General features: G+C 38.1%; 1 protein-coding gene across 10 annotated transcripts in view; it reads right to left on the bottom strand.

Annotated features, from left to right (window-relative positions):
- The window catches only part of UTRN (utrophin), a 565,993-nt gene that overhangs the window by 162,549 nt on the left and 387,235 nt on the right, over positions 1-16,209 (bottom strand). For all 10 annotated transcript variants that reach the window (XM_055535865.1, XM_055535867.1, XM_055535866.1 and 7 more), the window contains one exon: positions 15,803-15,975. In XM_055535865.1, the coding sequence (XP_055391840.1) occupies positions 15,803-15,975 (173 nt within the window). The remainder of the gene's footprint in view (positions 1-15,802; positions 15,976-16,209) is intronic.

Raw genomic sequence — 16,209 nt, 5'->3', positions numbered from 1 at the left:
AGACATAAACTTTGTTACATAACAGCTTCCAAAGACTAAAGATTTACCATAGATAAAGAAGACTCATTTGGGAACCCCAGGTACATAAAACTTCTGTTGACCAGGCTTCACATCCTTTCATACACAACTTTTACCATAACACTGGCTTATGATCCACACTTCAACAAAACCACTGCTTTACTGAATGGTATGAAACAAATCAACCAAGCACAACTACTGTCTCTCAGACTGATCAGTGATTTCCTTTTTGGGAAAGGAAATCCGAACCTGTCTCAAAGCTAATAATAGCTTGTTCTAGAAAAAAGCAAATATTTCCCCAATGATCACATTAGGTGATCTCAGCAGTGGATATTCAACAATATCATAAGTCTTGTTTAAAAGTTCATAATGTGTTCAGAAGAACAACTACGTATCTCTGATTTCTAGTTCATCTCTAATTCCTAAAAAATTGGCCACAGTCTAGCAGCCAATATTCTTGGCTAAAAGAAAAAAAATGGTAGTTCTGTATATCTCTAAAACACTAAGAACCTGCATTCAGTCAAACACAAAAGACCAACCGTCCTGCAATCTATTTATAGTTCCATTGTCAACTGGTTAATATAAAACAAACTCTTCAAACAACAAAATTCTATGTCTTATAAAACCAAGATATGAAATAATTTTTAGGAAAATTATAAATACAGAAATAAGTTTAAATTATAAGTTTAAATCTTATAATTTAAATTTTTATTGTACTCTCTTGTATTTAAAGTCTTTTCTGTTCATTCTACAGGTGCTAAGATTGACCTCACATTACAAACTTGTGCTGTAATGAGATCCCAGTTCTGTTTGAGGGCCAACTTTTCTGTGTTCACATTGATTAATTTTAGGCCAAATATGTAATTACCTATCCCTTATAAATAATAATTTTACCTGGCACAGAACAGAACTAAATAATTTCAATTATGAAAGTGAAAGTCACTCAGTCATATCCAACTCTTTGCAACCCCATGGACTATACAGTCCATGGAATTCTCTAGGCCAGAATACTGGAGTGGGTAGCCTTTCCCTTCTCCAGGAGATCTTCCCAACCCAGGGATTGAACCCAGGTGTCCTCCATTGCAGGTGGATTCTTTACTAGCTGAGCTACAAGGTAAGCCCAAGAACACTGGAGTGGGTAGCCTATCCCTTCTCCAGCAAATCTTCCCGACCTAAGAATCAAACCAGGGTCTCCTGCATTGCAGGCAGATTCTTTAGCAACTGAGCTATTAGGGAAGATATTAACGGAAAATTCTCTCTGCCAGTTACAAAGCATTTTGTCAAGTATATTTGACAGTTGGTGCAATTTCTTTCCAGTATTTTTAAATCCCCCAAATAAATAGATAAATAAATAATGGCTAGAAATCAGAAGTCTTTAGTCAATCAATAAGTGCTTGAGTGTCTTTGTGTACAAAACACTGATGCACACACCCTGACCTCTTATTTTAGATTATTTGATCCTGCATCTTCAATATCTATAGTTTAACACTTTAATCAATAACCAAACCAGACATTACATTCCTTTGAAAGCCAGTTACATACTCATTGTATTGAAGAGCATGCAAAAGTCTTTTCCAGTGCAATTAACTTTTTGACTGCACAGGGATAATGAAATTGATCACTGAAATCTATAGCATACGGGACCTGAATAACTCTTTATAAAGATGAAGGAAATACATTTTCAAGAGAGATACTGAAGAAACTTTGAAATAAATAAAAATAACATTTGCGTATGTGCTTCTCAGAATCTTTCCCTTTCCATAATAAAAAACAAGCTGATCTGACAGAATCTTTGCCTGGAAAATCTGTTCTGGTTATTCTCTGATAGATTATAAATATGTGTTTAGTGGATTACTACCATATGTCCAAATAAATGTATGCTTCTGTAGTAGCCTTCAGTGTCCTAGTTTCAATTTAATTCTTTCATCTTTCAAGATGAAAGCCTTTTCTTGGGCACTGGGTTGAAGGGTTTACAAAAAGAAACCTTACATTTGTGTTTGGTGTAGTTGTACTTCTTTAATTTTACTTTAAACATTCTGAAGCTTGTATTTTCCCAAGACTACAGATAGCCAGTCATCAATCATGCTTTCAGAATCATCACTTAAAGCATTTCTTTATCCCACACATATCTGCAGGCACTCACATTTTGGATAATAGACTTATTATACCCTCACCTGCTTCAGTTCATTCTTTGGGTACCTAACATGTGCAAAGCAATAGATACTTTCATTTTGCTATTAACTCAGAGTGATGTCTACTACATAAAATGCTTTACAAAAGTTACTTCTTTTAGATTGAATCACTTATTTTACAACTTTGTAAACAATTTTAAGTGATCAGTTATTTTTAAAACTATAACATGAAAACATTTTAGAAGGTAAATAATCATTAAAAAGCACCTCTGCTGCTGCTGCTAAGTCGCTTCAGTCGTATCCGACTCTGTGCGACCCCATAGACGGCAGCCCACCAGGCTTCCCCGTCCCTGGGATTCTCCAGGCAAGAACACTGGAGTGGGTTGCCATTTCCTTCTCCAATACATGAAAGTGAAAAGTGAAAGTGAAGTCGCTCAGTCGTGTCTGACTCTTAGCGACCCCATGGACTGCAGCCTACCAGGCTCCTCTGTCCATGGGATTTTCCAGGCAAGAGTACTGCAGTGGGGTGCCATTGCCTTCTCCAAAAAGCACCTCATCATTTAAATATAGTAGAAAAAGAACTATGGATAAAACTATGTATTAATATACATTCTAAACCCTTAATTCTAAACCCAAAAAACTACTTATTATGTTTCTCAAAGAAGTATTTATTCCTTTTCCCAACATACAGATGCAAAAAAAGGAAAAAAAAAATAAGAGTAAACAGTATAAGAGGGACATCTATTTAAAAAAATACAGTTTTCCATTTTTTTTCCCAATAAAAGCAAACATCTATGGAGCACTTCGGAGAAGGCAATGGCAACCCATTTCAGTACTCTTGCCTGGAAAAGCCCATGGACGGAGGGGCCTAGTAGGCTGCAGTCCATGGGGTCGCTAAGAGTCGGACACGACTGAACGAATTCACTTTCACTTTTCACTTTCATGCATTGGAGAAGGAAATGGCAACCTACTCCAGTGTTCTTGCCTGGAGAATCCCAGGGATGGTGGAGCCTGGTGGGCTGCCATCTATGGGGTCGCACAGAGTCGGACACGACTGAAGTGACTTAGAAGCAGCAGCAGCAGCATGGAGCACTTGCTCTGATATCAAGCGCTACCCTGTTTCAGAAATATAAAGTTCTAGGGTCAAGTTGGAGGAGGAAATGGCAACCCACTCCTTGTTCTTGCCTGGAGAATCCCAGGGATGGGGGAGCCTGGTGGGCTGCCGTCTTTGGGGTCGCATAGAGTCGGACACGACTGAAGTGACTTAGCAGCAGGGTCAAGTTAGGAGAAACAGAAGTAAACCAAATATACCCTGAGATAGGAAACCTCCTAAGAACTCTCTGCGGCAACTACAGCTCACAGAATAAAGAAATTTGCTCAAGAAGCCGTGGTGAGAATTTGGAATATTCATACTTAATTCTAAGCCCTTTATACTATCTTGCTTTCATCATGGAGAACACTCAAGAGGGCAGATAGAAACTGCCCAGATATATATGTAGACAAGGAAAGACACATTTGGAAAGTAGTAGGTCTGCCAAAGAATTTGATGATTCAAATTAAGAGGAGTAAAGATATACCATCCCTTATTGTGTAAGGAAGGAATCATGCTTGTGTTTGTGCTCACTTGCTCAGTTGTGTCTGACTCTTTGCGACCCATGGACTATAGCCCACCAGGCTCCTCTGTCCATGGATTCTCCCGGCAAGAATACTGGAGTGGGTTGTTATTTCCTACTTCAAGGGACCTTCTGAACCAGGAATCAAACCCATGTATCTCATGTCTCCTGCACTGGCAGGTGGATTCTTTACCACTGGTCACCAGGGAATGCACAGAATTAAATATCCACTTTGGCATTCTTACTACACAGAAACTTTTATTTCATGGTAAAACCCATAGATTATAAGTTGAGTTATAATGAAAAAAAAAAAAACCTTCATTAGTGCAAAAATCACCAGTAACATTAAATATGAGATATTCCTGCTCCCAGAAAAGAAATTAAGACTGACTACAAGAAAAAAGTGGAGTTCTCAGAATTCAGACTGTTCTGAAAAGAACACCAAAGCTGTGCTTCCAACATTATAGCCACCAGCAACATGTGACAATTTCAGTTTAAAGCTTCAGGGGGGACTTCCTTGGTGATCCAGTGGCTAAGACTCTGAGCTCCCAGCACAGGGGGCCCAGGCTTGATTCCTGATCAGGGAACTAGATCCCATATGCTGCAACTAAGAGTTCTCATCCTGCAACTAAAGATCCTGCATGCTGGCACTAAAAAAAGAAAGAAAGAAAAGAAAAAAAATTCCTATGCCACAATTAAGACTCAATGCTGTCAAGGAGTCAAATAAGTACTAATCTTAAGGTAACTAAAATCAGTACAATGGGGAATTCGGTTCACCAGTTGCACTTGCCACATTTCAACTGCTCAACTTTCCACATACGGCTGATGGCTACTATAGAGAACATGTCCATCACTGCAGAAAGTTTTACAGAGCAGCACTCAGCCAGAGGGAAAAATAAAGAAAGCTGCAGAATCTTCTTCTGTGAGATTTGAGAGAAGAAAATTTTAGTAGTTTTACAACATGGCTAGCAAAATCAACTTGCTTAAGTTAAAAGCGGTGTCGATGACATTGTAAAAGTGTGGTAACATCAGATGTAATGATGATGTTAAAGGTTAATCTTCTCTAAGGGCTTTTAAAAAGGTGCTCTGAATCTTTAGGAGGCTCATAAAGGGAAGGGAAGATAGAATTTTATCTTTGAACTCTGTTTTCATTAGATTTGACAATTTCACTGGCCTTTGAAACCATATGTTAATAAGGATCCATATTAAACATCATTAAGCTGATAAGTGAGCATTTAATTAACATAATTCTAAATGACACAAATGTAAAATAAAAGTTTAAGCCGTGGCATTCACATTACTGAATTTACTAGTAATTTCCAATTCACATTTTTTCCAGGAGGTAAAATATTGAATACACTGTCAAAGTTCTTAGCCACCTATCTTCTAGCTCAAGTTTCAAGTTACTAGCTATCTTTATATCCATCTAAGTGGAATATATACTTGTAAGCATCGTTTTTTGATTGCAGAAGAATAGTTGGCAAATTAGATGTCACTATTTTAAAGGTGCAGTCGAAGTTATCTGCAAACTCTTGAAAATAATATTTAAGATATTAACCCAAGGCGTTGAGCCACATATAATTCCATAGTTCTAATGATCACATTGTGGTCAAAGGAGGTAATATCAAGCATTTCTTATAGGCATGTGGAATGCTCAAAAATATTGACTGTCATTATGATCTTTGACAGATGTTCTCTTTTCTAAAAATGATAAATTGCAGCAAATACTTTCTGCCACGACAATATTGACTTCAGCACAATTACAGCACAATTTGAAAAAAGAATGTACAGAAAGGACATCTATCTGATAGCCTTATTTTCAGAAAAGAATAAAGCAAGGCTGCATGTCATGAAGGAGATTTGGAGAGGTTTTGGGAGTTAAAGAGGAATCAAAATCTTCAAAAGTTAGAGATAGTGGTGAATATGATAGAAAATCATTCAGAATCACAATACTAATTCTAAGTAAAAACTGTCAAATTATAGTTGAAGAAATTTTACCGTTTTTCACTTTCCATTGCAACACTAGGGAGTCCAGGATTTAGATCAGGGGATAGGGAAGGTGTAGTCAACAGAGCAGCAGAGGCTGGAAAAGCAGACACAAGTTCAAGGAGGACAGGAATTTCAAAGTCCTGACGTTACTGAAATGGCTTATAATGAAATCCAAGCTCAGCAGAAGGGGTTGATGAAGTCTGAAAAGAGGAAAATTTTTAGCAACTAAAGATAAGGAGAAAGATGGACAAGTTGGGGAAGAAGAAGGAAAAATAAAAAGAAAGCTAGGAATTCCACAGTTGAAAATATTAGTGGATGTGCAATTTTAAACAATCTAGTTGAAGTATTGTAGATTCATTATATATACAGAATAAAATGATAAAGTTGGAGGACAGTATATGGTAAGATGGTCCTGGTATATAAGAAGCTAATGGAGGAAGGTCCTCTTCATAAAATCCATAACTTTCATGTGAAAGACAGTTGTTTTACTGATGATGTTCTTTTTTTAATTTTATTTTTAAACTTTACATAATAGTATTAGTTTTGCCAAATATCAAAATGAATCCACCACAGGTATACATGTGTTCCCCATCCTGAACCCTCCTTCCTCCTCCCTCCCCATTCCATCCCTCTGGGTCGTCCCAGTGCACCAGCCCCAAGCATCCAGTATCGTGTATCGAACCTGGACTGGCAACTCGTTTCATACATGATATTTTACATGTTTCAATGCCATTCTCCCAAATCTTCCCACCCTCTCCCTCTCTCTCAGAGTCCATAAGACTGTTCTATACATCAGTGTCTCTTTTGCTGTCTCGTACACAGGGTTATTGTTACCATCTTTCTAAATTCCATATATATGCATTAGTATACTGTATCGGTGTTTTTCTTTCTGGCTTACTTCACTCTGTATAATAGGCTCCAGTTTCATCCACCTCATTAGAACTGATTCAAATGTATTCTTTTTAATGGCTGAGTAATACGCCATTGTGTATATGTACCACAGCTTGCTTATCCATTCATCTGCTGACGGACATCTAGGTTGCTTCCATGTCCTGGCTATTATAAACAGTGCTGCGATGAACATTGGGGTACACGTGTCTCTTTCCCTTCTGGTTTCCTCAGTGTGTATGCCCAGCAGTGGGATTGCTGGATCATAAGGCAGTTCTATTTCCAGTTTTTTAAGGAATCTCCACACTGTTCTCCATAGTGGCTGTACTAGTTTGCATTCCCACCAACAGTGGAAGAGGGTTCCCTTTTCTCCACACCCTCTCCAGCATTTATTACTTGTAGACTTTTGGATCACAGCCATTCTGACTAGCGTGAAATGGTACTTCATAGTGGTTTTGATTTGCATTTCTCTGATAATGAGTGATGTTGAGCATCTTTTCATGTGTTTGTTAGCCATCTGTATGTCTTCTTTGGAGAAATGTCTATTTAGTTCTTTGGCCCATTTTTTGATTGGGTCATTTATTTTTCTGGAGTTGAGCTGTAGGAGTTGCTTGTATATTCTCGAGATTAGTTGTTTGTCAGTTGCTTCATTTGCTATTATCTTCTCCCATTCTGAAGGCTGTCTTTTCACCTTGCTAATAGTTTCCTTTGATGTGCAGAAGCTTTTAAGGTTAATTAGGTCCCATTTGTTTATTTTTGCTTTTATTTCCAATATTCTGGGAGGTGGGTCATAGAGGATCCTGCTGTGATGTATGTCAGAGAGTGTTTTGCCTATGTTCTCCTCTAGGAGTTTTATAGTTTCTGGTCTTATGTTTAGATCTTTAATCCATTTTGAGTTTATTTTTGTGTATGGTGTTAGAAAGTGTTCTAGTTTCATTCTTTTACAAGTGGTTGACCAGATTTCCCAGCACCACTTGTTAAAGAGATTGTCTTTAATCCATTGTATATTCTTGCCTCCTTTGTCAAAGATAAGGTGTCCATATGTGCGTGGATTTATCTCTGGGCTTTCTATTTTTTTCCATTGATCTATATTTCTGTCTTTGTGCCAGTACCATACTGTCTTGAAAACTGTGGCTTTGTAGTAGAGCCTGAAGTCAGGTAGGTTGATTCCTCCAGTTCCATTCTTCTTTCTCAAGATCACTTTGGCTATTCGAGGTTTTTTGTATTTCCATACAAATTGTGAAATTATTTGTTCTAGCTCTGTGAAGAATGCTGTTGGTAGCTTGATAGGGATTGCATTGAATCTATAGATTGCTTTGGGTAGTATACTCATTTTCACTATATTGATTCTTCCAATCCATGAACATGGTATATTTCTCCATCTGTTAGTGTCCTCTTTGATTTCTTTCACCAGTGTTTTATAGTTTTCTATATATAGGTCTTTAGTTTCTTTAGGTAGATATATTCCTAAGTATTTTATTCTTTCCGTTGCAATGGTGAATGGAATTGTTTCCTTAATTTCTCTGTTTTCTCATTATTAGTGTATAGGAATGCAAGTGTTTTCTGTGTGTTGATTTGCTACAACAGAGGGCTCTTCTCCAACTAACATGGTAAAATCAATGGCACTCAGATGCTCATGGCCTGATGGGATGTAATAAAATAAAATATGTGTTTTGAAAACAATTTGCCCTTGCTCTCTTAAGATTGATCATCCCAGGGATGCCAAGATAACATGGGGTGTTAACTGAGTCCCAGACATAGCCAGATCTATGGGGCTTAGAAACAAAATGGGAATAAAAGCATTTACAGATAAAGTAAAAAGAAACTGAGAAGTCAAAATATAGCAAGTTATCAAGAGAGATATCAACACCAAGGATGACAGTTGAAGAAAGGATGGAGAATAAAAAGGAAGTCAGATGCTCAAATCAATGAGTGAAGTAGAAGAGTGCCCTCCAGATCAGGAGGAAGCAGGACTAAGACAGTGAGAGGGTAGAATAATGGATGTATTGATTTCTAAGGACAAGTTGTCGAGAGGTGCAAAATCAATGCTTAAGAAACCAGTGAGGCTCCAACCTTCTTTCTTAGCCCTGGGCAGCAGGGCTCTTGTTCAGCCAGTGTCTGCTGGCACCATATTGAGAGTTTATGACTGGAATTCTAACTTATTGCTGTCCACAGTAGTAGTTATATATTAGATTCTTCTTGCTGACTGCCAGGTGGGGAAAATGGGAAAACTGAACTCTATTAGAGTGTTTTAAGTAAATCAGGGAATTAAGGGGACAACACTAAGCTTTGGAGAAAAGTGATAAAAAAGTTTACAGAAATATTAAAAATAGAGGAGAATTTGTTCCCAGTAGAGGCCAGTGCAAGGGTAGATGATACTTTAAAAGAAATGAGAATCAAGAACACAGAAACAGAAATTCACAGCACACTCAGCACGCATTATTTTCAGTAAGGACTGAAGCAGGCAGCTGGTTGGGAGGTTGGGGGGTGGTGGCGGTTGTAGATTACTCTATACTTTTGTTAATGAGAACACTTGCCCACCCCAACTCTTTGGGAAGGGATTTTCTCACCAACTAAGCACACTCCTGGCCACTTCTCCATCCCTGTAGAGGGAGAGTGAGAAATCTGATTTGTAGATTTGGGGAATACAGATATACTTAGATCAGCCCAATCTTCCCTTTTGAGAACAAACCTGTAGAGACTGAGTTCTTTTCTATCCTTCCATGTAGGGTTTCCCACATGGGAGACCATACTGTCCAGTAACTGTTGGTGATTCTGCCTGCTTCTGGAGTTCAGTTAACAGTTTCATTTAGCTCTCACACTAAGCTACCTCTTATAGCCTGGCTTCTGTCCATAATTAACATGACACTGCTGTTCTCACTTGTTCTTACTTCTGTTTACTTTTTCTTGCAGCCAGGAAAGAAGGATGTTGGTTCTCCAAAATTCCTAATATTAGTGACCGAGAAAAAAGATGGGGTAGGGAGCATTTCTATGTCTTTTGGACTAATTAGTTTCAAACATAATGGTTGGTAATCAATGAGAATAATAATAATGAAAAAAAGTAAGCGAAAGTGTTAATCACTCAGTCATGTCCAACTCTTTGCAACCCCATAGACTGTAGCCTGCCAGGCTCCTCTGATCATGGGATTTTCCAGGCACAAATACTGGAGTAGGTAGCCATTCCCTTCTCCAGGGGGTCTTCCAGACCCAGGGCTCAAACCTGGGTGTCCTGAATTGCAGGCAGAGTCTTTACTATCTGAGCCACCCAGGGAATAGTTAACAATTATTCAGTGCTTACCACGTGTTTTAGGCACTTTATAAAGGCTAATTTAATTAAATCAATTATTCATGATGACTCTATAATGAAGTTATTCTTCATATCCCTATTTTGCACATGGAGGAAATACATATTGGGTTATAACCTCCTCCACAGTGTCACAGCTGCCAAAGACAAAACCGGTGTTTAAATCTAGGTGGTCTAGCTCCAGAGTATTAACGCATCCTGTACTTCTCTCTGAGGTGTGCTTCCTATATGAGAGCCCATTACTAAGAATAATGAACCATTTTATCTTTTTTTAATTGAGATATAATTGACATATTAGTGTCAGATGTACAACATAATGATTCAATATTTTCATTGATTACATGCCATAGTCATGATAAAATACTATATTTCCTGTTTTGTACATTATATCCTTGAAACTTATCTATTTTATACCTTAATTCTCTTTACTATCTTTACTATCTTAATTCTCTTTATCCCCACTTCCCTCTGATGATCACCAGTTTGTTCTCAGTAGTGAGTCTGTTTCTATTTTGTTATATCTATCCAATTGTTTAATTTTTTAGATTCCACATGTAAGTGAAAACATACTGTATTTGTCAGTATATGTCTTTGTCTTATTTAAATTAGCATAATATCCTTCAGGTTATATATATATATGTATATATATATGTATATGCATATATATATATGGTGGTGGTGGTTTAGTTGCTAAGTCATGTCCGACTCTTGCGACCCCACGGACTATAGCCTTCTAGGCTCCTCTGTCCATGGCATTCTCCAGGCAAGCATACTGGAGTAGGTTGCCATTTCCTTCTCCAGGGGATCTTCCCAACCCAGGGATCAAACTTAGGTTTCCTGCACGGCAGGCAGATTCTTTACCAACTGAGGTACAAGGGAAGCTATATATATATATGTTATATATGTCAGCTCATATACATGTATATTCCACAATATGTGTGTGTATAGTGACTCAGCAGTAAAGAATCCACCTGCAATGCAGGAGCCACAGGAGACATAGGTTCAATTTCTGGGTTGGGAAGATCCCCTGGAGGAGGGCATGATAACTCCCTCCAATATTCTTGCCTGGAGAGTCCCCATGGACAGAGGAGCTTGGCAGGCTACAGTCCATAGGGTTGCAAAGAGTTGGGCATGACTGAAGTGACTTAGTGTGTGCATGCGCACATGCGCGCGCGCGCACACACACACACACACACACACACACACACAGTGAAATATTACTCAGCCCTAAAAAAGAATGAAATTTTGCCACTTGACAACACAGATGGACCTTCCCAGATAGCGCTACTGGTCAATCTGCCTCATAATGCAGGAGAAGCAAGAGACATGGGTTTGATCCTGGGTTGGGAAGATCCCCTGGAGTAGGAAATGACACAACACCCCATGCTAGTATGGGGTGTTTATCTATGGAAAATTCCATAGATAAAGGAGCCTGATGGGCTACAGTCCTTTAGCTACTCTTTACAGGGCTGCAAAGAGTCAGAAACAACTGAGCAACTGAGCACATACACACATATACAATTAGATGAATATTTATAAAAATATTCTTTTGTATGTGTATGAAGTGAAGTGAAGTGAAGTCACTCAGTCGTGTCCGACTCTTTGCGACACCACAGACTGTAGCCCACCAGGCTCCTCTGTCCATGGGATTTTCCAGGCATGAATACTGGAGTGGGTTGCCATTTCCTTCTCCAGGGGATCTTCCCGACCCAGGGATAGAACCCAGGTCTCCCACATTGTAGGAAGAGGCTTTACCATCTGAGATACCAGGGAAGCCCATGCTATGCTATGCTATGCTAAGTCACTTCAGTCGTGTCAGACTCTGTGTGACCCCATAGACAGTAGCCTACCAGGCTCCCCCGTCCCTGGGATTCTCCAGGCAAGAACACTGGAGTGGGTTGCCATTTCCTTCTCCAATGCATGAAAGTGAAAAGTGAAAGTGAAGTCGCTCAGTCGTGTCCGACTCTTAGCGACCCCATGGACTGCAGCCTACCAGGCTCCTCCGTCCATGGGAAGCCCATACATATATATATATATATATATATATGTATACATATATATATATATATAATCTTCTTTATGTATTTAACAGTTGATGAACATGTAGGCTGTTTCCTATATCATGGCTATTGTAAAAAATGCTCCTATGAACAATGGAGTGCATATATCTTTTTGAAGTGGTGATTTCACTTTCTTTGGCTCTATAACTAAAGTGACTGTAATCAAAATAGTATGGCACTGTCACAAGAACAGAAACATATATCAATGGAACAGAATAGCCAGAAATAAGCCCATGCACAGAAGGTCAATTAATCTACAACAAAAGAGGCAAGACTATACAGTGGGGAAAAGACAGTCTCTTCAATAAGTAGTGTTGGGAAAACTGGACACTACCCAGGAAAAATGAAACTAGACCACTTTCTCACACTGTATCTAAAAATAAACTCAAAATGGATTAAAGATTTACAGGTAAGACCTGAAACCATAAAACTTCTAGAAGAAAACATCTATTCAGTATATTCTTTGTTGGTCTTAGCAATATTTTTTTTGGGTGATTTGTCTCTTTAGGCAAAGGCAACAAAAGCAAAATTGAATGGCTGGGATCTCATCAAACTAAAAAGTTTTTGCACAGAGAAGGAATCCATCAACAAAATGGGAGAAGATATTTGCTAAAATGTCCCATAAAGTGTTAATATCTAAAAAAGATAAAGAACTCATATAATTCAGTATAAAAACAGTCCAATTTTAAAATGGGCAGAGAAGCTGAATAGGCACTTTTTTCCAAAGAAGACATACAGATGTCCAACAGGCACATGAAATATATTCCACATCACTAATCATCAGGAAAATGCAAATGCAAATCACAATGAGATATCACTTCACACCTGTCAGAAAGGCCATACTAAAAAACAAATAAATAACAAGTACTGCTGAGGACATGGAGAAGAAGGGATCCTTATCCACTGTTGGTGGGCATGTAAATAGGTATAGCCACTATGGGAACAGTATATCAATACTTAAAAAAATTAAAAATAGAACTACCATAGGATCCAGCAATTTCACTCTTGTATTTTTCTGACAAGGTCTCTTAGCAGCTCTCCTTGTCTTTAGAACTTTGCTTACTTAATAATGCATCCTTCATAGCTGTGTGGGAGGGATCTTTCCAAAGCTTATTTTTCAAATTTTATAACCAGTGGAATGGAGCACACTACACACAGGTGTTCCAAGATTCTGTCTTACCTCTCCCTTCACCCTTTTCTCTAATCACAATCTTTCCTCTCTACATCATCAGCAGATTCTATTCTCACTCCAGATTGAACTTCTTAACTGTTCGGTGAAAACTCAGTGTTATTTCCAGCCTCCTGTTTAGATGTCTTTTTCTAGTCTTCAACCAGTCCGTCTGGGGAAAGCTATACATCTTTCAAGGCTCAGCTTAACCATCACCTCTTTTTTGAAGCCTTTGATAATCATCTGAAACGAAAGTAACCACCTCCTCCTTTGGACCCCCCTTATCCTGAATAGAACTGTGAAACCTCTATGAGTATGGGCCATAACTTAATTATGATTGGCAATGCCTCAAACTTAGAAGTAAGTTCTCATTAAATGCTTGAATCTCCAGAGATGGGTAATGAGGCTGAAAATTATTTTAATTCATTATCACATTAATAACACATTTTACTGGAATGTATGATCTGTCTTGATGCAGAAGTCCACTGACAAAAGCTTATTCTCCAGTCTTCTAAAAATAACATCACTTATTAGATAATATTCCAACGATAATTTATGAATTCTTCCTTTCCAGGTTAGAAAAAAAAAAAAATGTGACTTGACAGGCTTAGTCAATAAAGGCCATGAAGAGTCAAAAGAAGGTTTTTTTGTCTTCACTGAATTCTCCTTTCTGAAGAACTCATCCTCCAAACTCTCAAAATTTCAGCACCACATGCACAATCTTGACCAGAGCCATCCCTGTGCCTTTCAGTTTGTTAGACGTGTTGGTTTTTCTACAACCTCAGTGAACATTTTTCACTGTGTTTAACGCTTTAAATCTTTTTATTTATTTATATTTATGGAGAACAGAAAAGGGAAAACCAATGGGATCTGGCTAGTTGAAAATTTATTTTTTAGCAAGCATACGTATATTCTCTCAGTGTATAACACTCTGTAATTTTCCTCTCTTACTGGAAAAGAGCAATGGGTGGGTAAAGTCCAACAGGATCTTTACACAGAGGCTTCCACAATCATGGTACATTACCTCCTCTTTAAGTGTAAAAAGAAGTACAAATTTCCCTTCATGAGTCTTGAAGAATAAAAAACCTTTCGGGAAAGAAAATTTTAATTAAAAAAAATTTCATTCATGATAGCCACTGAAAGATTTCTGCTCTATACAAAGTAGTCTATGAAATGTAGAAACCAGTTGAAGCAGATTCCCTGAGCCCCTTTATGTAAGAAAAAATAAAACCAGATGCTACAAAACTTAATATAGATTAAGGAACTATCAGATTACCACATTCAATCTTCACAGTAATCATGTGGGCTAAATATTTATATTTTGATATTTAAATGAGAAAGCCAAGGCTCAGAGAGACTAAGTGACTTGCCCAAGATCAGTAAGTAAATAGTAAAGTCAAATTCAAGATCATTTGGCTGAAGGTTGTACGTTTTTCAAGACATCATACTGTTTCTGAACTTTAAAATTTAAGAAACCAACCCAGGTGCAAGATCCAGGTCTTTATACCAACATTCATCTTTTGTACCTTTGCTCAATAACATATTCTCAGTCACTTTCTGCTAAACTCATATCTAGTTAGGTATTATCCACCATTCAGTAAATATAATTCTTAAATGTTCTTAACTCCCAATAATATTAATAGTTGTCACAAAGGTCATTTTTCAAGGTCCTTTCTTAGTCAACGTTCTGGTTGTCAAATTCATCCTTATTTAATTTTGAAAGTGAAAGTGAAAGTCACTCAGTCTTCTTGGAATCTGTGTGACCCCATGGACTATACAGTCCAAGGAATTTTCCAGGCCAGAATACTGGAGTGGGTAGCCTTTCCCTTCTCCAGGGGATCTTCCCAACCCAGGGATCGAACCCAGATCTCCCCTTTCTCCAAATGGAGACATGTCATCAGTTTTCATTTTAGTATCCATAAGTGACATGTAATTCCTAAAAGTACACCTTCAAATTGGACATACAAATAGCACAATGAAGCAAAACACATTCATTGCCAAAAGTCAAAAAGATCTAGATTCAAATCCTGATATGAAACTGCTGCTACTGCTAAGTCGCTTCAGTCGTGTCCGACTCTGTGCAACCCCACAGACGGCAGCCCACCAGGATCCGCTGTCCCTGGGATTCTCCAGGCAAGAACACTGGAGTGGGTTGCCATTTCCTTCTCCGAAGTCGCTCAGTCATGTCCGACTCTCAGCGACCCCTCAGACTGCAGCCCACCAGGCTCCTCCGTCCATGGGATTTTCCAGGCAAGAGTACTGGAGTGGGTTGCCATTGGTATGAAACTAGTTAGCTCAAAAACTTTTCAAGTACTTTATATTCAGTAAGCCTCAGATACCTCATGTAAGAAAAGACTTTACTATGCACTTACAATGATTTTTTTGAATACTAAATCAAGCAATATTTGTAAAGATTCTAACACAGTACTTGGTCAAGGTAAACTGTCAACAATTAGCAGGTACTGGTAACATTATTAGCATTATTAAGTTTAAAATGTGATATGCAAATTTGTAAACAGGAACAGCTGACAAAGGCATTGGACACTGGTAAGGCCTCTTGTTCTCTTCCTGATATGCAAAAATCATGAAAATCCTGCCCCCCTGTTATTTTTGACACTGACATCACTGACCTGATGCTGGCAGATTTTGCTTTCAAGTCATTCCATCTTTGGTTCATATCATCCAGTCGATGCTGAAGCATAGTTGCCTCTTCAGAATTTCCCAAAGCTTTTACCATCTTCTGCCTGTTTCCATCAATGCTTTTAAATATGTCATTGTGGGCATCAATTTCCGCCTGGATGTCCTGAACAGAAAAAGGCAAAGAGGTAATACAAATATTAGATATTAGTGTCAACACTACTTGGGATTGCTGTACAGAGCTGTATTCTTTTATATTCCACAGATGAGCTTTTTAAAAACAAAATAGCTAATTTTACCTTATATGATAACAAATTGACATGTTTTCACAATTTCTACATTGAAAATAATAGTCTTTAAATCTTTAAGGCACTGATTACCCCATTCTTAAAAATACAAT

The sequence above is a fragment of the Bubalus kerabau genome, chromosome 9 (genome assembly GCF_029407905.1).
Source record: "Bubalus kerabau isolate K-KA32 ecotype Philippines breed swamp buffalo chromosome 9, PCC_UOA_SB_1v2, whole genome shotgun sequence".
NCBI classification, from domain to species: Eukaryota; Metazoa; Chordata; class Mammalia; order Artiodactyla; family Bovidae; genus Bubalus; species Bubalus kerabau.
The sequence above is the reverse complement of the archived record's forward strand: the minus strand, read 5'-3'. Positions and strand labels throughout refer to the sequence as shown.